This window comes from Anopheles maculipalpis, chromosome 2RL (assembly GCF_943734695.1).
Source record: "Anopheles maculipalpis chromosome 2RL, idAnoMacuDA_375_x, whole genome shotgun sequence".
NCBI lineage: Eukaryota > Metazoa > Arthropoda > Insecta > Diptera > Culicidae > Anopheles > Anopheles maculipalpis.
In genome coordinates, this window is record NC_064871.1 from 52,975,141 (window position 1) to 52,997,627 (window position 22,487).

Genomic DNA, 22,487 nt, shown 5'->3' on the forward strand with positions numbered 1-22,487 from the left:
TTAAGCGTACGTATTGCATTCTACATATATAGGCATATACACATTTATACATACATCCATAATTTAATCGAAAACGAATTCCACACAATGAATTACTATATACCTCCAGCATACAATTACTCAATCTCATCGCGCGCCATCCGACGAAGGATCTATATCTACATCTGTAAGAGAAATATTTTGCAGAGGAGATCGATTGCTGAATTTCATCAGCTCGTCTCTGTATATGTGCGTGTGCGTGTGTGTGTGAAAGAATCGATTTGCCAAAAAAACAAAAGAAAAAAAAACTTTAACCATATTTAGTAAAACAAACAAAAAAGTGTAGCAAAACTTTAAAGATGTCCCTGTCCCTCAACACGTGCTCCACCCGAGAGCATCGTGTGAAGAGATAACCAAATAAAACTATAAAAACGATATTATGAACGAAATTATTTAGCATTTAGAAAAGAAGTAAACTAAGATACGCAATCAATCCCGGTCAGTGGGCTATCATTCTTTAAGCAAGAAGTGTGGTACACGGCAGCATTGCCGGGAGGTACAGAAAACGAGTGTGATTTCAATCTAGTATTTTTACCCATCAAAAGGAATCAGGTAGCAGTGGCAGCAGGATCTGACGAGGGAAGAACTTTTGGGCCGTCCAAATGAGAAGCACAGGCAGAAACTAGGCTCCAGATTTATCTCCCCAGGGCGTAATGGCGCATGCATGCAATACATACATAAATTAATTAATCCCACTCTACGCTCTGCTTGTTATCCCGTTTCCGCATTTTCGATTTAAAAGCAAAAAAAGATGAAAAAATTACATTTCCCTTTACAACAATCTACCTAGTCAACCAGCAATGATGGGAGTGGGAAAACCCCAATCTCGGGAAAGGGAATTTTAATTCTTATCGAAGAACTATTAACTAGATAAGACAAAAGCAATAGGCAAATGAGTAGAAAAATGGGAGAGAATATGATGGAGAATAAGAGAAGGAGTGAGCTAGTGTGAGGGACACTTTGCTTCATCATGATTTAGTATGGTTAGTTTGTACGTGTGAATCGGTGTGCAGCTTAGGGCAGACCACTGACTATTATTACTACTACTACTACTACTCAACCTTTATGGTGACTGTATGCAGATAAAGTTCCATCTTGATCCTTTTAAGGTAAATACCTAATAAAAAATCAGTGCTACAGTAATTTTAGATGTTGTTCGGAGTTATTGTTTGTGAACTTGAAAGCGAAATGAAGAAAGAAACTGACAACTGGGCGTTAAGGGGGTTAAGAATTGAAAGTGTATTATAAAACTAGTACCCTAATGTCCCAGTTATCGCCGAACCTACCTTTAGCCGGAACTGATATACAAGTGCGTGTGCGCAGTGAAGCTGTTGAATTCTAGAAGCTTTGTAGACAACCATGACCATAAGGACACGAAGCAGTGGTGTGTAGATAGAGAAAGATTATTGATCAACGACTGCGAATGATCGCTGCTATGATTTGCACAATGTTTGGAAGCACCAACTCGTCTCTATAATTGTGCCTTATGGAACCGCTTTGGGGAACGTCGCTCAATACATCTTTAACGAGTTGGCGGGGCACTTAGCTAAGGAACGCGCAAATATCAGAGAGTCTCAAATCGAAAAAATATTATCCTTACTAAGTGCGGTGAGCATCGCTGAGATAATTTGTTCAATCATACGGTACGTTTGCAATAACGAGTAACGAATTACTGTATTTAAACGGATCGAAATATTGGAACATTTTTTCCAATACTATCTTATTAGCGATAACTCAGACTTTATATTGTATCGTTGATCATTACCTACCTCTCGAGGGGATTGCTTTCGTTCCATGCAATAGCAAAAGGTGATCCTCAAGATTGCCAAGCCAGCTCTACCAATCAGTTCTAAGTATCGTATAACACCGTATACATCAATTCTAAGTACTGTATATGTATGTGTATAACACCACGCTCAGTTTTTAACTTAAAAATCGTAGAGAGCTGGTCCTACCAGATGCCACAATAAAACTTTCTTATAATTTAGGTTCGCCGCCGCTGTAGGAAATGCTCGAAAGAAGCTCAGGATTAGTGTGGTATTCTGGCACTCACGAGCACATGAAGTAGCTTGTGCGTTTGAGGATATATGGGCACATGCTGAGCTTGAGCCCTGAGCGCATGAGGCTGACCTCAAAAGCTCAAGCCAACAACACAGGATTATTTTGATCAATTAGTAGTTGTTAGTCCAATTTTGTAATGATACTTGCCTTTTCCAAGAAAATTTCACATCAGAAGCATAGTTCTGGTCCTAATGGTGTGATACTGTTCAGTTTACTTTTCGCTTCCATCAGCAGTGTATTTAGTGTTTGCACTGTTTACTGTTTTATTTCAACAAAAATACATCTTTCGCTAAATTATGCTTCCCGTTTGCGCCGTTTGTCTCACTTTTCAAAGTTCGTTTCGCCTGTTTTGTTTTATATGTTTATTGTTACTGTTTGTTTATGTCTCCCGCTTTTTACTAAATCACACCGATTTCGGAAAAAAGGGATCAATCGTTCCGGTTTTGATTTCGTTTTGCTGTAGTTTATCACCTTCGATTATTATCGATGGTATTATCGATGTCTGTCGATTTGTTGATTAATTCTTCTGTACACAGTATAGTTGTAATAAGAATTTTAAGTCGTTTGTATGTGTTTTATCTTCTGCTTCACATTACAACCTGGCAAACAGTTTCCTGTGCATACGTGCGTGCTTCACTCTACCGGCCGGTATTGATGAACCGGAAACATCCAAAATGTACATTGCACATACTGAACAAATAGGATCGAAATTAAACAAAAAATGATGGAGATGACTACTTATAATTTTAACACGTTTTCCGATTCGTTTACTGTTTCGTTTACTGCGACACTCGGAACGTGATGCACAAAGAGTTTCCCGAAAATTTCAAAACTACAATCAACAACTTGAAACAGAATTTGGACTTGAAAGTTGTGGAAACCAGCTGCTGTGGACGTGTAGCCCTTTCTAACAATGCTAATAGTCTTGCAACGTTTGATTGACCCAATATCAATAGAAGTGTGTCTGCTGCCTGATGACTTCATGCACAGACCCTACGCCGGGAGGGACCTACATCGTTTGCTACTTCTTCCTCTCTTGTTCTGCGCATCAACTTTAACTAACTCCCTCTTTCGTTTATAGTATATATTTTTGTAAAGAATGTATATATTTTTTACTGCGCACCTCACACCTCGCGCATACGTATTGCATTGACTCGTACAAAAATTCTATCCCTCAATTCACATACAGTGTTCTCCTACAAACGAACTGCAGCTAACTCGCTCAATGTTTTGGCCTTTTTGTTTCATCATTCATTTCTCACTTTGTTCGCTCCCGATAATTTATTCTCTCCCCCTCCTATCATCCTCCCATCACACGATATGTTAGTTTCGACAATTAGAAAAAAAACCGAAAACAAAATTAAAAGAACAGAGCTCATTCATTTTCCATATCTAACTTTTGCCATTTTTTAAACCACATTTTTCTTCACTTCTCTTTAAGATCTTTAGTACGAGAGGAGATCGTACTAATATTATTGTCGTTACGCATTTTGGTATTGCTCAACCAACAAAACAATGCTCGCACGACTTTAATTGCACGGACTTGCCCTAACAAAACTTCTTCCGCAACAGAGAATCACACAAAACCGTCAAACCGTCAAACTAGTGAAATATTATGCTTTTAATAGTAAACGATTTGCACTCGGATGTGCGCGCATCAACGGCAACAATTGCGGAAGAAAGTGTCTGTGTGTATGTGTCTTGTTGTATTTAATACGAAATAAGAATACGCAGCATAATGAGTTTAACTAGTCACAACGAAACAAAACTTAAGTGAAGCAAAACAAACAGACAAAAATGTAAGATAAAGTATAATAAAAATAATGTAACAAGTGTAAAAATGGAAACAAAAAAAAAGAAAGGCTGGGGAAGACTATAATACTAAAATTGAACGGAATACAGTACAGCAAAATGCATTCGCTAGCAGTTGCGCTCTTCATCACCTTACGCCTATACACAAATACGCTTTTACTTAAATTACCACGGGTATAGAAATTGTGTAACTTAACTGCTGGAAGTGGAAAAGCGCCCGGGCGCAATATTTATATTCACCGTGATCAATATATTCGGTTACAAATAATTCTTTGCGTTCTTGAATGACTTTTTGGGCACTTAATTTAACTTAATCTGTTGTTGTTTGATCATCGAGTGGAGGAATTGTAGTGAAAAAATATGTAAACGTTGATTACTTGAATTATTTTACATCTGAATATTCAAAATCGGGAAGTTTCTTCACTATTAAGCGTAACGTTACATTCACAATACGGACGGAGAAGCCAGCAAACCACCCGTAAGGACGCTATAATACATAAAAATCTTAATGAACTTGCCAAATTTACCAAACAAATGGATGAGAAATTAATAGTGAAGCGACAATGGGCGCCGGTCTTCAAACCACTGATACGGGAATGTAAATTTCATCCGTACTGTTCCCCCGTAGTGAGTACTGACTGATCCAACTACGTGTTATCAGCAAGAAGATCGTTAAGCCAAGAATAACAGCTTGTCATTATACCACACAAAAAATGGCCCCATGTGTGAGTAGAAATTTGGGAAAACATTCCTCTTCTTGATCTGTTCAAGGGTATTCCGGCAATCCAATGTTTCGTTCTCTCACAGACGGCTGCAACCGATCTCCGAAAGGTTCGACTCCTCTTGATCTACCCAACGATGAAGCTGTGTTCCAACAATCGTGTCCTTCCGGCATTTGCCATCGGCTACTAAAAACTTTCCTTTTTCTGAAATAAGTAGCCCTCGCAGGAACGGATTTTGCTCTTCCTGAGGCTCTAAACGGAAATGGTGTTGGGGCCCCTTCAAATCAAAAGTGTTGACCGTGGCAGGAGGGGAGTGTGGTTTGTGGATTGATTTATCTGTTTCCCAATCATACGAATTTTCCGCACGGAGTTGAACTCATGGCAATATGGAGGACCCTTTAATTCTACAGGCTACGAGCAGGAAACCTCTCGAGGCAACAGTCGGGGCCCCGCTTTAAGCAGATCCGCCAGACGGCAGATTTGGTCTCAAAGCACATATTTCCTAATGAAGAATAGTTTGGCCTCAGCTCCTCCTGGACTTTTTCTTTTTGTCTAAAAAATCTCATCTAAATCTAAAGCCAGTTATTAAAAACAATGTAGCCGAACTTATTGATCACGGCGATGTATGTAAATGTATTATTAAACGCGTACTGTGTGTTTCTTTTAGAAATGCGTAAAGAACAGTTCAACAGATAACTTCTACAAACTATATTAGCTAATCTGGTTCTCCCCCGCTCGGTTGCCCACCACCAATAATGTTGTTCCCAATGTACAAGTGCTGTAAACCAAAGAAAAATATACGATTTTCTTTTAATAAACCTGTCGTGGTCTATGTGCGTGTGTGTCTCTGCTAACTCTGCTAACAACATAACAACTTAACGATTGCTTTATAAGTTCAATAATCGACCTTGTCTAGTGCCCGCTTTCTGCTGTTTTACTTTAAAAAGTGCACCAACGTCAATGCTTTTGAAACGCTCATTTTCTTCTACAATTTCCCATAGCCGCACATTGCACATTCCTCCCACCCAGCACTTCCGTGTTGACCAACTGTTTATTACCCTTTGTTTGTGCAAAACTTTCATAAGACACATTTATACACACACACACACATTCACAGAGACACACATACAAAATGCCAAAATTACAATAAAATGTGGATATTTGTTTGGAGTTACGTCGTGTGTTTTTTTTTAGTAAAAATATGTTTTTTTTTCGTGTCGTTTTTCATAACAAAAAAAAAAAAACTTCTTCAATCGATCGACGTTCTTGCTGTGTTGCATGAATTATCCTTTATCCTCTCGATTGTAATTGTTTTTTTTTTGTCTCTCTTTCTCTCGTTTCGAAAATGTTTCACAGTCGGTGCTACACAACATTGATTTTCTTGTAATCGTTTCACATATTATCGCTTTTTATATATTACCCTGTTGATGTTTCTGTCAATTGTAAATGGCTTATTTTCTATACGGTAACGGACCATTTTTCCTCTTGTTCGTTTAGTGTATGATCGTGCCCCTTTTGCATTGAATTTGCACCAATTTGTTTTGATGTAACGAAGGAAAAGAAAATGGCTTCATTACACCGATAGGGAATGATAGAAAAAAAAGGGAAGGTATAAGGAATGCTGTACACAATACTCAAATTTCTCCTCCTCCGACAGCAGTATTCCTCTGTGTTCCTCTATTGAAAGGTGGTAAGATGGAAATTTGGAAGAGTCAGGATTTAGTGGTTCTTTTTTTTTTTCGCTGGCAGAACATTCAATACTGATCGATTTTCGGTAAATGTTCTACGTCGGCGACGACGACTTGCAGATGATCCGACTCTTACTAAACACTAAATTTTAACGCCCATCTCTTCTTTGCCTATCTAAATATGACTAATTCCTCATCTCATCGAAACCTAGAAGACCCAAGTAGTAATATAACACAAATAATAATAATATCTTTCGTATAGGTTGTGTGTGTAGGCCGCATTGGTTGTAATATACGATTTTAAAGGTAAGGTGTTTTTGTTTTTGGGATGATTGAAGTGACAACTATGATCTGAAGGAACCTTCGTACTCTGCAGATAAAAAGGGACATGTAAAGGGAAGCGGCGATTGATTACCTTTTACTATTGGTGGGAAAGTTGATTGATTGGCTTTTTTCTTAGGGAGGATTGGGACAATGTGTTGGAGTTGTGTGGTTTTATACGTACGATTAACTATGCACATTGTTACCGATCAAGGCAGTCACACTTGTCTTCCGGTAGACAGACGTCGTGTCTACTCGTCATACTTCAATAGGCCGCACATCTTGTTATGGGGAGGTGATGGGGGATTGGGTCAGTGAGGGTCAGTAACAAGAGGCCGCCAAACTACTTTTGGCCAGGCCGGCGTGGGATCATTGAAACGCGTTAAACCCTCCGAAACTGGCACCACCGGTTGAGGTCGGCGCGTTATTGCTATTGCCATTCAGAAAGGCACCACTGCCCATACTGCCCCCCATCATCATACCTACTGCCGCAGGTATTTGCTGCTGCTGCTGCTGTTGTACGATCGAATTGATCGACATCGGAGTCATTCCTCCGGTACCAACACCACCATAAGGCGACTGAGGACTCAATGCGCTTCCCATTATCGGCTGCTGATGCACCGGACTGGAATGAATGCTTTTCAGCTGATTCATCGATGGTGCATTGGAACCACCGGCACCGCCACCAACACCGCCCGATCCGCCCCGTCCTCCACCCTTCGCTCCATTACCGAGCAGATTGTCCAGATCGATATTAATGTTGCCGGCATTCTTCCACGTGGTGCCGACGTTGGCAGCAGGTTGCTGTTGCTTGCCCTGGTTGGAAACCAACGAATGATTGTTGTTGTTGTTTGCATTGGCCGCTAGGAGGGGTGTGGGTTGCAGCAAGCCCCCGGAACCATTGTTTAGCGATGTGAAAAGGGTCGCTGGAAAGAAGAGAAGCAAAACAGTAAGTTAGGATGTAATTAGCATTGTTGGGGAATTGTCGATAGTACGAAAAAAAAAGAAAAAAACGACGCAATTTGGTTCCCTTTCCATGCTTTAATCGTGGGGTGACACATGCGGAAAAAAATATTAAAACAATAAACATAACCTCTTGTGTTACATGCCCTCCACGATGCGTCCTCGGTCAAAGGTCATACGGAGTGGAGAGTATTTTGGCCCCAGCCACCACCTAGTGTGAAACGGCAGGAGAATCGGTACCTGACCTGCGTTCATTTCGCCTCCGTCATCCAAGGCCCACCACCTTTGGGGATGTTTGCTGCAAAAGGACACGCATACGCCCTTTTCCTTAGCGCAGCAGGAGTACATGGTTTCTAATAGTGTTCCTTTCACCCTTCAGCCAACGGGAGGAAAACTGGAGCCGGAACGTAATGGTGGGGTAAAGTATAAAAATGAATATATCGACGTAGTACACTGCAAATCGGGACGGACTGTTCGTCGCGCTAGAACCATTCGTCGGCACAAGGTTCACGTAGTGATTTGTGTTACACTTTACACTCCAACAGTTTCTTTTTTAGTTTGATCGAAATGTGCCACAGATTAAGATCAACACTAGTGACAAACAGATGTGTTCTACTATGTTGTGTAGTGCTACTGGTGCTATCCTGTGCAATGCCGCCAGTCACTGCTCAGCACAACCAAGCCGATGAAACGTGTGAAACGCTTCCCTCGGAAATTCATCTCATCAAAGGTAAACCAGAAACTGTAAATCACCTAGAGACCTTTCGTTTGTGATCGTGCGATTTTATCCTTCCTTCCTTCGCAGAGGAGTACGATGAGTTGGGTCGGCTCTATCGTACCTGCAACGGGGACGTTACAGTCAACAAATGTGAAGGCAAATGCAACAGCCAGGTCCAACCATCGGTTATTACGGCGACAGGCTTTTTAAAGGAGTGCTACTGTTGCCGGGAATCGTTCCTGCGCGAACGACAACTACAGCTAACGCACTGTTACGATCCGGACGGTGTACGAATGACTGACCACGAGTCGGCCACGATGGAAATTCGCCTAAAGGAACCGGTCGACTGCAAATGTTTCAAGTGCGGTGAAATGGTTCGCTAACTTCAGCTAGTTCCGACTCTACCACAGCAAAAGCATTCCCAGTAATCTGCCCCTTCAGATCGGTTCTCACTGCACCGGAACACCACCACCATCACACATTACGTGTAGTTGTGACAGTAGAATTAACAGAGTAATGAAAATAAAGCAATTAAAAATGTTACACCATCACCGTTCCCTGCGCTTTCTCAACCCCTTTGAAGCATAGTTTTGATTGACTGAAAAAATGAACCATAACTTTGTCGGAAGATGAAAAACTTTATATTAGCATACAGGATTCAAGTTTGGTTGAATCTTACACTTCCAATAATATTATCAGCTTAACGTCCTCTAGAAAGTATAGATCTTAGAACATAATTTGGGAGCCTTCTTTATCGAGTTCTTGAATACAAATCCTAGCTGGACTCGCATAGCAAAGTATTGACATTCAACTTACATAGCGAAGCCGATTTTAGAATTAATGATCAGTTACTACTCCGTCTTGACTACGAAAAGATTGGATTGGAAGTCCTCCATTTTGTTCAGGCTTGGCCGAATTAATGTTCATCTTTTCTAGAATATTCTTCACTTTTTGGTCGGATATTCTGACACCTGGATCCAAGTTTTAAACCTATAAAGCTTAGGTACCAATTGAGAGTTTCTGTTGAATTTGGAGAGTCGTATAACGCTTCCTGTTTGTCTGTATGTTTTCAGATTTTTTTGGCTATGTAAGGACATGATAGCCAGTGGTTTTAAGCATAAACCTATCGATACAATAGAATCTACAATCGCAGTTTCTTGACTGCTTTGGTCATAGCTAATCCAAATCAATTGTTGACACTTTAACTTTACCTGATGTTCTTGAGACACTGGCTTCAAAGCAAAATACGATACTAAACTTAACGCTTCAAATGCGAATCTCTCGATCCTTATATGTTCTAAGTATGTGGACATAAGAAAATGGTCCATCCGATGTGAAGATTGTCATCGACCGTAAAATGTAGATAGAATTATTTGTTTTTCTGGTCACCAGAGTATTACTACACGCTTATTGCATGCTACACGATAGGATTCCATGATAAGAGATTTCGGTTTCCGCGGTAGGTTCGAAAACACTTGTTGATCGGTTTTGTTCTTGTAGTGCCTAAATAAGGCAAGATGTTATTATTTCAAAACACGATACAAATCCTAATCAATAATTCGGACAACTTTCACCGCACTAACACTCATTTCCCATTTCACTTAGGCAAGTTCTTCTACCAGTGCACTGTGGCACATGGCCAGTAGATGACGCGCTAGCTCACGACATTCTTCATTAGTTTCACCCCGCCGTACAACATCGCTCTGTGTGCACTCGTCGAGCCAATCTGTGAGTTCTACCAGCTCCTCGTAGAATTGTACTTGCAGCAGATCCGACCGGACGACGGTTGTTAGTTAAGTTGTCCTTGCATGTCACCGTTTTCTGGTGAAATATCTTGAATCAACACTTTAACTGCTTGCATGATTATTTCTTCTTCCTGATGTCGTTCTTTTCGCTCTTGATATAAGGAAATTCTCGGGTGAACAATGTTCTTAAAATTTTCGATCAATCTGTTAGGTATCGATCGCTCAAAGATTGGCGAAAGATCGATTCGCTCGTTCAAGGCAAAGAAGGTTACAATTTCAATCGCTGTCGGTGTTAAGTTTGCAAATACTTTTCTTATGAATTTAGCCATTCTGGACATTCTTGAGATTCCGTCTACGAGAAGATACAGTATAGCTCGCAACGTTGGTGAGCGACGATCATGATGAAAAGCGATCACGAGCTTGTTTCCCATTTCACTTAGGCACTTTCTTCTACCAGTGCACTGTAGCACATGGCAAGTAGATGGCGTGCTAGCTCACGACATTCCTCGTTAGTTTCACCCCGCCGTACAACATCGCTCTGTGTGCACTCCTCGAGCCAATCTTTGAGTTCTACCAGCTCCTCGTAGAATTGTACTTGCAGCAGATCCGCCCGGATCGCTAAAAAGATGGCCGCCAATAGTTGCATCACCGAAAGTCGCACCTTCGGTTCCTCGCTGTAGCGAAGCAGCTTCGCGAGCGTAAACAGCTCCCTCGCCATGCGTCCAGCAATGGGACAATGTTCGGCACATACCATAAGCACCGATAGTGCCTGCAGGAAGGTGACAAGTAGCAGATTTTCCGCATCATAGGGAAATTTAAGGCCAGCCGTGAAGATAAACTTGTTCCCTCCGAAACCACGTATCAGAGGAAAGAAAAACCAACCGGCCACTTCACCATACCGATTGATCGTGCCCTTTTCTGCCTTTTCGCGAATCTTTGCATAGGCTGATCGAAAACGTCTCGTTTTGCGCTCGATTCGCTCACGTACGATCCGTTCGGCTTCTTCTCGACGTGCCCTTTGTTCTGCTTCGTCACGAAACATTAGCAGTAGTTGGTTTTTGTTGCTTGCCGATGGTGTGATCGATTTGGTGTCCATTGCTCGCTCGTTTGAAGAATCGTCCACATTACGGTGGTTCGAGAGCACCTTAGCTACCTCGGTCATTACATCCAGCATGAATATGCGACTATTTATCGCGTAACGGCTAACCTCGGCATGAAACTGTTGGCAAAGAAATGTGGCACATTCTTTTGGAAATGCGACACATATTTCAACTAGCGCATTAAACTTTCGATCACTAAATTTTGGCATGTGCGTTTTTGCCTCTAGCGAAAGGAAAATTTGCAACAAATCAAGTGCAAGTTTCGCGTCATTACTAGGCAACTGTTGGGCGATCAGTTCGGGTGCACATTCAACGGCGAGCTCGAACCGTTCCGGACTTTTGGTTGCATCCGTATCGATGAGAGCATCACGCAAATCTAGCAGATACTTGGGACGAAATCGTTCGTGGTCGAGCTTAGTGTCGTTGGACATGTCGTAGACTGGAAGATCGTCATCATCATCGGAATCCAGTGACTGTCGATTGTCGTGTTCTTCCTCATCGTCGCTATCGTCTACCGCCGAAATATTAATAAAGCTCGTTTCTAGTGACGACGGTTGTTTGTTAAGTTGTCCTTGCATGTCACCGTTTTCCGGTGAAACATCTTGAATCAACTCTTTAACAGCTTGCATGATTATTTCTTCGTCCTGATGTCGCTCTTTTCGCTCTTGATCTAAGGAACTTTGCCGGTGAACAATATTCTTCAAATTTTCGATCAAGGTGAGCGTGTCTGCATCAAACCCTTCATAATCAAACCGCAACCGATTTTCATCCTCTTTTTCACTGTCAGGGTTGTTGAATTGGTCCCGCTTTTCATCGATCAACCACATAATAATCTCAACCGTTATCATACCGATGCAGCGAACCTCCTTAATCGGTGATTCTAGATGAGCCTTCAATCCATCGAACAGCAACCGACGATACGTGTCACTGGAGCCGTTCGACCAACGAGAATCATTCTGAATTGTCGTGGTAACGGCTGCCAGTAGTAGTTTTGTTACGAAGAGATGCTGATCCAAGCTTGTTCGTTGAATTGCTGTTCGGCTTGACCAAACCACTAACAGTTGTTGCGATAATCGTTCGAGAGCTGATTCGTTTGTTTCTAGAGTTACTGACGGCAATTGCGCTACCAGGTAGATCAGTTCATGAATGACCGTGTCATTGTTGGGATAGTAATTATATAGGGGAACTTTTTGTAACAACACATACGACCAGCTGCTGTTAGGTATCGATCGCTCAAAGATTGGCGAAAGATCGATTCGCTCGTTCAGGGCAATGAACGTTACAATTTCAATCGCTGTCGGTGTTAAGTTTGCAAATATTTTTCTTATGAAATCAGCCATTCTGGGCATCCTTGAGATTCCGTCCACGAGAAGATACAGTACAGCTCGCAACGTTGGTGAGCTTCGATCTTGATGGAAATCGATCACGAGCTTGTTGAACAGAGTAGTTAAACACGCGTCTTGGAGCGAAGGCTTTTGAGCCATGTTTTCTTCCTTCTCGTAGTAAATAACAGCGTCATTTAAGGTTACGAGAGTTCGAACGAATTGACGGTAAAGTGTTTTACTGTACACCGATGGTAAAAGATTATCGGGTGTTTTAGCTTTTAGCACATTAGCGACTTTGTTAGGAACAGCGGACAGAAGCTGCAAAAGCTGGTTATAGTCAGCATTGCTGGCATCGTTTTGTGTTACGGATAGCTTCACGAAGGCTGCAGGTAAAACGGAATCATCCTCAATTAGGTAAGTCAATAGTTGCAACGCTATTTCACACGTCGCACCCAGTAAGACCGATCGCTTAGTTAACGCATTGATTGCTTCGTACGGAAAATGAGCGCTTGCATCGATTGTCACTAGACGACGCATATGGGACAGTTGCAGATGGCCCATCAGCGGGATCAATTCCTCAAACAAGCTCGGAAACGCCTCTATCGCAAAGCGGTCCCATACGATCGATCCACACAGTACATCGGCTGGTTGAACCGGTCCCGGAAGACTTTCGAGCAGCAGGGCAAGCTGGCCGTTCACCATTTCACGCTCCGTGTCCCGGTGAATGATTCGGCCATTTTGTGTTGTGGGTAGTGCACGTATACTCGCAAGCAGCTCGTTATATCGATGTTGGGTGCTTGGTGACACGGTGATGGCGGTGTTGGTAACACTGGATGCTGAAAGGGGAGAAGGTAGAATAGTGTTTGTTGCACCAATAGCTTACCCAAATATCTATCACCATCCTCCTTCGCTACCGTCCACTAGAGGGAGTTACCATCGGTGGTAAAGAAGGTAGCCGTACGGAAGGAGGTGAGATTAAAGACACATCATAGTAGGCTTAAAAATGCAACGGAAACGGATATCAATCACGGCATCAAGCAGATAAGATAAGATTTGCACTAACCAAACCATACAAAAGGAACAAGGCGGAAGAAATTATGGCTATAATACATTTTGTTTGGTTTTACCAGGCAAAACCCTCCTATTTTCTTCAATTGGGGGAGAGAGGAACAATTGAACAACAAAAAAACGCACTTCCTATTCGCATTCAGTTCTTCTAGCATCATTCTCATTGCAATTGCACACAAAAATGTAAGCAAAAAGAAAAAGGGACAATAATATATACATACCATTCGAGGTGTTGGTGCCAAGCGACAGGCCACTCAGATCCGAAAGAATATCCATATGAGCACTACCGACACCATTGTTCGATGTTCCCATGGGACCGGCAGCTCCAACATTCAGCCCAAACAGCAAATCAGCATTCCCTTCCGCTGCTTTCGATGCCACCGTCGTCTGCTGCTGCTGTACAGGTTCCGTTCCGAATGCTGCAAAATCTGCAAAATCATCTCCTTTCGTAGCCGTCACTGTCGCTGACTTGCCAGTATTTGCACCGAAGGCCGATTCAAAATCACCAAAATCTTCCGTAGCACGTGGATTAAAATCATCCTCATCGAGCATGCCGGACGTGGACGTCGTTTTCGTGGGACACGTTTTAAATAGATCATCTAGCACATCCTGCTGCTTGCCCGAGGAAGTTGTGCCTCCAGTACCTACAATTTCTTCTGCATGCGTATTACGATGCGTTGGAGAATTGATGCCAAACTGATCGGCATTCACTGACGATGGTGCGGCCGTTGCTGCCGATGCCGCAGTCTTTGCAAAACCGCTAGCTGCTCCGAGATCAATTTTCTTGGTCGTTTTCTGTGCGCTTCTTAGTGTACTGGCGGTCGACGACGACGACGTGCTACCACCACCACTACCGCCGGTAGGTTTAATGTTTAGATTTATCTTTCGCTCACTGCCACCCGTTCCACCGCCACCACCGAAGCCAGTCGTCGATCCGGTAGACAAACTGGACGATTGACGCGTGGCGGGACTTTTCGACGGTTCCCGATCCTGGTATCGGTTGGCGCGGTCGTGCTGTGGTCCATCGTCATCGGAATCTTCCCTTTCCCCTTCGTACTGGTAATCGTACTCGTGATGGTCCCTCGCCTCGTTATCTAAAGGAACAGATAAGATTTTTTATTGAATATTCGTGCTGAGACACATCGTCGATCAACGAATGCTACTTACATCGATCCTCACTTCGTCGATCGTAACTATCGCGATAGCCACCGTAATCCGTTCCACCACCACCACCACCACTACTACCACCGTACCGCATTCCCATCGCTTCCGAACTCATGCCAATGTATTTGTCCTTGTTCTTTTTCGCCTTTTTGCGTTCCTCTCGCAACCGATCGTCGTCCTGGATGAAATCGATCAGCTCGCGCACCTTGTGCCGCACATTAATACCCTGATCCTTGCCGTACTCATCCACGAAGGTATAGTTTTCTAGCGATCGCAAATCATAAATGTGTTCCCGGGACGAGGTAACGACACGTTCCGATCCGTTGCGTACCAGATAGTTAAGCAGCAGTAGACTTTTGTACGTTCGGCGCCAGTTCGTTTTGTTGTCTTGCAGCATACGCTTCCACAGCATGGACATTACCTCTGGGAAGTGTTCGTACGTGAAGGTGGCATGGGCGAGTTCTTGCATCAGTGGACCCGTTGGACCCCACGGTTCGTCGTTTGTTGCTTCGCGTACCTTGCCTTCGATTTCTGTATAGTTCATCACCACATTTGTACTGTGAAGGCGAGGAAGATAATGAAAAAATGGGTTAGTTACGCGTCAATAACATGGATGGCACAAATTCTTGTTGACAAATGCCGATCCTTAGCTCGAACTTGCATGTTGATTTACGGCTCATTTAAGATACAAACACGAAAGTGTTCAAATCTTTAAAAAGATTGTACGCGTATATTTGTAATGGCGGAAATTTGGGAAAATGTGCCACGTTGAACTATTTATGCTGCAACTAACATAACTCGTTGTGTTTTGATTATGTTTCCTAGCAGGCCACGGCGTTTTTGTTCACAATTTGACTTGCTATCATTTTTAATAGACATGACTCCCCAGAAAATATAAATTTCAGACTGATATTTCTTCGCGGATACCACTTTTTTACAAAAAAAAAAAAAAAAAAAAAACCTTCGGCAAATATGCAGATTAGACTTGTATGAAACTAATTATATAATTGCGTTTTGTTCATATTGCTATTTCTTATGTCGCGCTGTTCGTCTGATGTGCACAAATAACGATCGATAGGCGCGACAATTATGAAAGTAAAAAAAATGGTTAAAAATGTGTTTTGTTTTATGATTGTTGGCAATTCACAATAATTTGCGATGTGAATTGGAGCAAGAGTGCCATCCATACGAGGCAAAACAGCCATCTAGATAAAATCATCGAAAATTTCGAAAAATTTAACATCAGATCGATCAGTTTGTTGTTGTTGTTGTTGGATGTTTTAAAGAGGCTTTGGACCTCCTGGGTCACTTTCACCTCTGAGATCGATCAGGTGTTTCATTACTACATGCTAGGGGTAATTTTGGTTCACCAATTCTTCCTCTTTGGGGTTTTAAAAATAGGTCCAAAACCACCAACACATAGCTCCTTACCGATATCAGGATTTGATTTCTTGGGCTTCAAGCATTTCACGTATGCTATCGGTGATCCTTCGTGTTCTAAATAGGTTCGTGTCACAAAAGTGCCCCTTTTGGAAACGAATCTTACTGTCGATTCCATTCTAACCCTTGGCCATCCTTTTTTTTTTTTTTTGAGACCTATTTCGCTTATAAGTACATATAATAAACCATATACAACAATAAACTACCGATGAAAAAACGTCGGATCGGATTCAGGGGTTCTATCCCAACTAGGTTCGATCAGGATGTTAATTCCAATCCAGTATTGAGATCCCGTGTTTGTGAACAACAATTTTTTATAGCTCCACTCTCATTAAAATCAGCAACGAATATTCGGCACTTTTGCCCCAAAGCTCTTTCTCTTCTTGGCTTAACGACCTAACTAGATCACGCCGGCCATATAATGGCTTACTATACCTGCTGATACCACGTAGTTGGATAAATAAAAATGCCCCAAAATTTATTTTATTTAAATAATGGATCTTTCGGTGGAAAATAATTGTTTTTTTTGGCCTTCATGATTCGACTTTTTTTTGTCTCAATTTTAACCGGTAACTCATGGTTATTTAATATTTTGTTTCTTTGTGTTTTAAGAGCTTATTTTAACTGGTTGAAATATTATACGATTACACTCAATTTTGTAGATCATCAAAAAAAAAAACAGAAATTGAGAAAATTTGGGTATTGTTCTTGGAATTTGGTATTATTATATTACATTTGGGTAATATATTTGGCCACAGATACAAACAACTCTGCATAATCACTTGGTAGCCAAACTGAATTTTTACTGAAAAAGTACTAGGTAGCTCACTTGCCCCAACTTCCGCTACGAAGTTTTGTTTCTTCTCCCTGATCGCTTGACCTTCACTGGTGCAACATAGCGTAAGTTCCCATTTTTGGGGCGCGACTGTAGTGATCACCTTGAGCAAAACGGCTGTACCCACTCTGTACGGCCTTTGATTTTTATGAAACAAACGGATGAGCGCACTTCCAACAATTCTTTTTGTAGCATGAAGTCACATACTTTGAAAGTTTAACGTATAAAAATAAGAAAAAAAGGTTTGAATGGGTTTACATTGAAGCGCGGGATGGTTTCGATGTATTTTATAATTTAACACTACCTTGTGGCCCCTCATTCTACGCGTAAGGTGGTGTACTGGTACTTTTACCGCTTTCGAGTTTAATGGTTGCCTGCAGAGCACAACGGTACATTCGGGAGGATCAAAAATTTATATTTTTCGTAATGCTCTTGTATCATATTGTTGCTAGTGTCATAATCTTTGGGCGTAATTGTGGAACATTTTCCTCACAATTTTATGTGAAATAAAGACAAAAAACGAACAAGTGAAACATTGTTAAAAATAAAATTCTGACTAATTTCTTGTTTGCAAATTCTTCCACCGATCCCTGCGGGGACATACGCACGCACATGGGATGGGCAAACCAGTTGAGGAAAATATATTAATCGCGCTTCCACCTCGGTTCCATGGCCACACAACACGTAGCGGCATGACACATCGAGCAGACACAATGCGTTCAAGGCAAGGAATGTAAAATCCTTCAGACGAATTGTCTGACGGTGTGTCGCGCTGTGTACGACTTAAATGGTGGTAAGTCGTCGTTAACCGAATACTTAACGCACTTTCCCTAGTTACATGGTTGTGCTTTAATTATTTTTTCGCGATGTAATGCAAACACCATAAACATTTCAACCCTATCGCCACCCAGCTCGACCGCGGCCAGGTGAATTAGACTTGATTATGGTAGGATCGAAGGTAGCAAGTCTTATCGCATTTTGGAGTGTGCATTGTCTTTTGGGTGTGTAGTTGTGTGCACGGTAATGTGTCCATCCATCTACTATTGGGCCGACTAGACAGAAAGGAAATCAACACTTCATCACACCGTAATACTTACACTTTATCGGCGAGTTCTCGCACTTTCCACATGCTGATAAATTTATCCATGGCTATGTTGCTTTCCTATGGCTTGTATGTGATGGAATTTTACTGGTGCTGCAGTAGTTGATGCTGCGTTCTCGTTTGCGGCACCTTTTGCGAGGTCGGTTCTTCTCCCGGCGTTTAGTTTCAAAACCACAATAGTGAAATGACCGATGGAATGTTTTTCGAATATGTTTAAAGGGGACAAAACACACTCCCCGTCGCAAAACCGAAAAAGAAACAATGCACAACTACTCGCACACACACACAGTTATACACGCATACATACGCCTTCGTTCGGATACACCTGGTGGACACCTGGAACGGAATATGCCGCACCAATATCGAAGGAATGTGGTATTACACCTTAATAAGCGCTACCTTTGCGATACCACTAAAGATTATGATTTACGAAATAAATCTCTCGCCAAACACAAGTTTGCTGGTGTTGCTGCTGCTGGCCTTCGGAATCCCGTCACACGTAACCATCAACAGCACAGAATGCACAATTCCACGTCGTCCAACGGTGGTACGGTCGTTCCATCCACGGATGGCGGTGATGGGAGGAAAAAAAGGTATTGTGCGACACTAACTGATTGCAATTGCAATTCCCTATGTATGTGCGGCCCAGTGCCACTGGCAAAATTGTTAGCAAACACAAAAAAGCAATAGAAATCGCAGTTTCTCTTTCGGCTCTGACGAAACAACACTTTTCTTTGCTTTTTTCCTCTTGATGAATTCTGACAAGATGACAAATTCAAGCCATGACATTCAAGCAAGTTTATGTATTATTATTTTTATCAAGCAAATCGTTCATTTGAATAGCCGTAGACCAAACAATAATTAAATTGGTAGCACTCGCAGAGTATCCTATTTTACCGTTTTCATTACAAAATTTATCAAGTTTTACAAAGAAACCGTTGAACTCTACTGATACGATGGCTGGCATTTTGTAGTCCTAAAGCGGACTACAAACATATGACGTAAAACCCTTATACTCCGTGTTCTATTTTTCATTCTAACCATTCTATTTATGAATGTAGATGTTATATTTGAGTGATCTGATAATTTTTAACTTTCAAATAACATAGTACTAATATGTTTGGCAGAGATCCCAACGAGCTTCATTTTATTCGACCATAACATTTAAAAAAGTATTTTTCCAGCTCATTCAGCTCCGAATACAATTCCAGCATGGAGCAACGTGTAACGTAAGCCGCTTCTCGAAGCAATAGTTGAAAGCTGGCGGGAAATGAGCTAAAATAATCCTGCTCGAACACGTCGTACGAAATGTATCGTAAATTACCATTATTTACCCAGTAGTAATAATTTGGCAGTGCAATTGGTATCGTTTCTGTACACTGTTGCTCGTCCAGTAGCGTTTCGTCTACAGCAGGATTATTTTGAAACGGGTTCACTTCTTCCGCTATTTCCTTTAAAAAGGACAGCTCTGCGTCTTTGGCTACGACTGCAAACTCAGCCGTCCGTAGATTCGACTCCATTTCCTCTATCGCGTTCTGGCAAAGTGTTTTATGTAGCATTTCCTCGGAGCTTAATTGATGCTGTTCAGCCTTTGAATTGATGTAGTCCAATATGTTGCTCTGGACGTTACTATTATCCGAACTGTTTAATTCATCACTACTGTCCTCCAGTTGGAGAACGTGGGCAAATTTGTTTGCCGCCAGGTACAGTTCAACGTTAGTGAGATGTGAGTTGTATTTCACCATCTGAATCTGTTTGAGTTTGGGTTTTACTTTTTTCGTTACCAAACGCACTCGTCGATGCACCAAGAGATGCTTTTTTAGAGGCATGGGATTTACGAACGGCGTTACCGTTCGTTGGCTGTGATCTGTTTGCATGTACTCTGGTATGTACACGTTTTGCCGTTCGGCAGCCTCCATATTTAGTATTTCGGCAAAGTACGTTCGCTGAGGTTCCATGCTATGATCGAAATGCATATGTTGTTTCGCCCTCTTGTCGCGTGGTTTCGTGTGTTTGTCCGTTGCCGTTGATAGGACCGTATGCAGATTTTTAAATAGTCGCTCTTGCGCTGGTTTATGCGACGGTCGATGATATCCCGCCTGATACCCAGTCGTATTATCATCATCTGCTACAACACGTGTCTCAAAAAAACTAAGAAAAAGATCTTTATCAATAGGCCGGTTGATCTTAGATTGAGTGCGGGAATGGCTTGTAGGATAATGCACTTGTTCAAGTATGATGTGGCGCATCGTTATGTATCGTTGCCATTCGCTCCATACAAACAGCTTTGGCCAGTTGCTAAATGCACCCATTCGTTCATTAAGCTTCGCTGTGGTAAAGTCTATTTTGTTTTCGATTTTACCATCCAAACCAAAGAGCAACTTCATAACAAACAGTATGTACTTCATCACGTGTATTTCATAGTTTGGAAAGTATGAGTACACGTAGCTTCGCCTTATTTCTGGCCCGATCGCTATCACTTTGATAATGTAGGGCACAAGATCTAATGGGAGCGCTAGTTCACCTAAAAATCGATGACAAAGAGCTGATAGGTCCGGTTCGATTGGCACTATTCCAAGATCGGTAGCGATCAGTGAGGCGAGTTTTCTGCAGTATGCGAATCCTTGCTGGGCTAGCATATGTGTCAAAGTTTCCGAGTAGCAAACTGGATCGATATCCTCTGGCAGAAACTGTCGCAAATCATGAAACGGTAGATGTCCTTCATCTATCCATCGCATAAGATCTGCTATCTGTATGGGACTACGCACTTGATTCAAAGCGAGCGCTAGAATAGCGATTAAAATGGTTTTTCGATGAACCTTTGACCAGTTGTCAAAATCCTGAGTACAGCTATGTTTTACACCCAAATAAGGAAATGGATGGCAAGAAGCTTCTACGGGCGCTTCTTGTTCGTGCCATTCTACGTGTTCCTTGTCGAGATGCATTTCTTCTAGTAGTCGCTTTCGTGCCCGACGGTTGAACTGGAAGCTTAGCGGGATATGGGCCGAATTCGAAGAACTTTGCATTGACGTAGATAGTGAGTCTATCGTAGATTCCAAATCGGAAGTTTGACTTTGTATTAATGCTTCCTCCTGTTCCGCTTTTAACATTTCTTGCGTTTTCTTTCGCCTTCGTTTGGTGGAAATTTCATCCGATTCCTTCACTTTGCGTTTGGGTTTCTTCGGATTGTCCCGATTGAACAGCAGCTTCAAATCCCTGCAATGAAAAGTGCACATGGTTAGCAAGTGCACGTTTGTCCTCGCTTCGATCAACGAACCATCTTTGATTTCGTAGAGCCAAACGTGGTCGCTTTCGTTGCCGCTTGTGAAAGAAGGCTATTTCGGCTGTGTTCAGATAGGCACACCAAATCTGTAATACCGTCGCCTTTAACTCCTCCGGTGCACCGAGCTCAATCAATCGCTCCGTGAGACCGTGGAGAATGTAGTTCATCTGTTCCCAGCTGCTTATTGTGCGTTCTACCGCGACCTCAGTCCGTATTCGCGTATGAGCACCGACGTTGATGTCATCGTCGACAATTTCACGTTTATGGAGCAGTTTAGTGCCACACTCTGTACAGTAATAAAATCCATCTTCTAGTGTAAAATCTTCGAGACCGCATACTTCACACACATCGGCTGCGGTGGCCATTTTTACACGAAAAACACTCTAAAAATTCATTGCTACAGCTGTAAAGAATTTGGTTGATTACGCCGAATATGGCTAACGAGAATAAACAGTAAAACAATAACAACGCGGTTTGGAGCCTTTCAAACGTCTTACGTCTGATGTTTTGTTGACATTTATAAAACGTTTGCACGGTGGTCGTGTACCACAATCGTTCGGACTGTTATTTGTTGTTGTTATTTGTCTTCAAGCGGAAACTAAACATGAGATTGTTGGAGCAACATTACCGTACAAGATACTGATTCATGTTATTTTAAATATATTTTATTTACTTTACATTATTTTATCTTTACACAAATAACACATTTTGCCTGATGCTAACCACTCTCAGCAATGGAAAGTGGCATGAGCGGGGGAAAGTGGGCAATCGGTCGGCAAAAACATTGCGCGCGAAAATCTTCGTTCGCCATAGCTTAGCATCAGTTGGTTCGTTCATTCCGTTCGTGCCCGTGCGCTCGGACGCTGATTGTCTCGGTTCTCCTGTTTCTTCATATCATTGGTAGTACAATCTATCTGTTCGCCAGAAACGTATTTCCACCGCAAAAGGCCTCAAGTGTGAATGTGTTGAACTGCCGTACTACTGTTTTGGCAAGGTCGCAGGTGTGCGGAAGTTATTGTAATTAATTAAAAAAGTGTATTAAACAGACAAAATCTGCGGTACAAAATTAACTTATTGCTGAAGCGAAATAAAACTGCTTTA

At 42.0% G+C, this 22,487-nt stretch overlaps 3 protein-coding genes across 3 annotated transcripts; 1 reads left to right on the forward strand and 2 right to left on the reverse strand.

The window, feature by feature from the left end:
• The first annotated feature begins 8,173 nt into the window (after window positions 1-8,173).
• Window positions 8,174-8,754, forward strand: LOC126559324 (partner of bursicon). The gene is made up of 2 exons (XM_050215459.1): window positions 8,174-8,336; window positions 8,412-8,754. The coding sequence occupies exons 1-2, from the start codon at window positions 8,174-8,176 to the stop codon at window positions 8,705-8,707; spliced, it is 459 nt and encodes a 152-aa protein (XP_050071416.1). The 3' UTR covers window positions 8,708-8,754.
• A 1,751-nt stretch (window positions 8,755-10,505) lies between these two features.
• LOC126567257 (uncharacterized) lies at window positions 10,506-18,172 on the reverse strand. Its single transcript, XM_050223488.1, has 4 exons — window positions 18,099-18,172; window positions 14,730-15,283; window positions 13,784-14,656; window positions 10,506-13,330 (listed from the first exon to the last, which is right to left on the reverse strand). Exons 1-4 carry the CDS (start codon window positions 18,146-18,148, stop codon window positions 10,506-10,508), a joined length of 4,302 nt encoding a protein of 1,433 aa, XP_050079445.1. The 5' UTR covers window positions 18,149-18,172.
• A 1,056-nt stretch (window positions 18,173-19,228) lies between these two features.
• On the reverse strand, window positions 19,229-21,751 carry LOC126557128 (TATA box-binding protein-associated factor RNA polymerase I subunit B). The gene is made up of 2 exons (XM_050212799.1): window positions 21,381-21,751; window positions 19,229-21,319 (listed from the first exon to the last, which is right to left on the reverse strand). The coding sequence occupies exons 1-2, from the start codon at window positions 21,749-21,751 to the stop codon at window positions 19,246-19,248; spliced, it is 2,445 nt and encodes an 814-aa protein (XP_050068756.1). The 3' UTR covers window positions 19,229-19,245.
• Window positions 21,752-22,487: the final 736 nt, after the last annotated feature.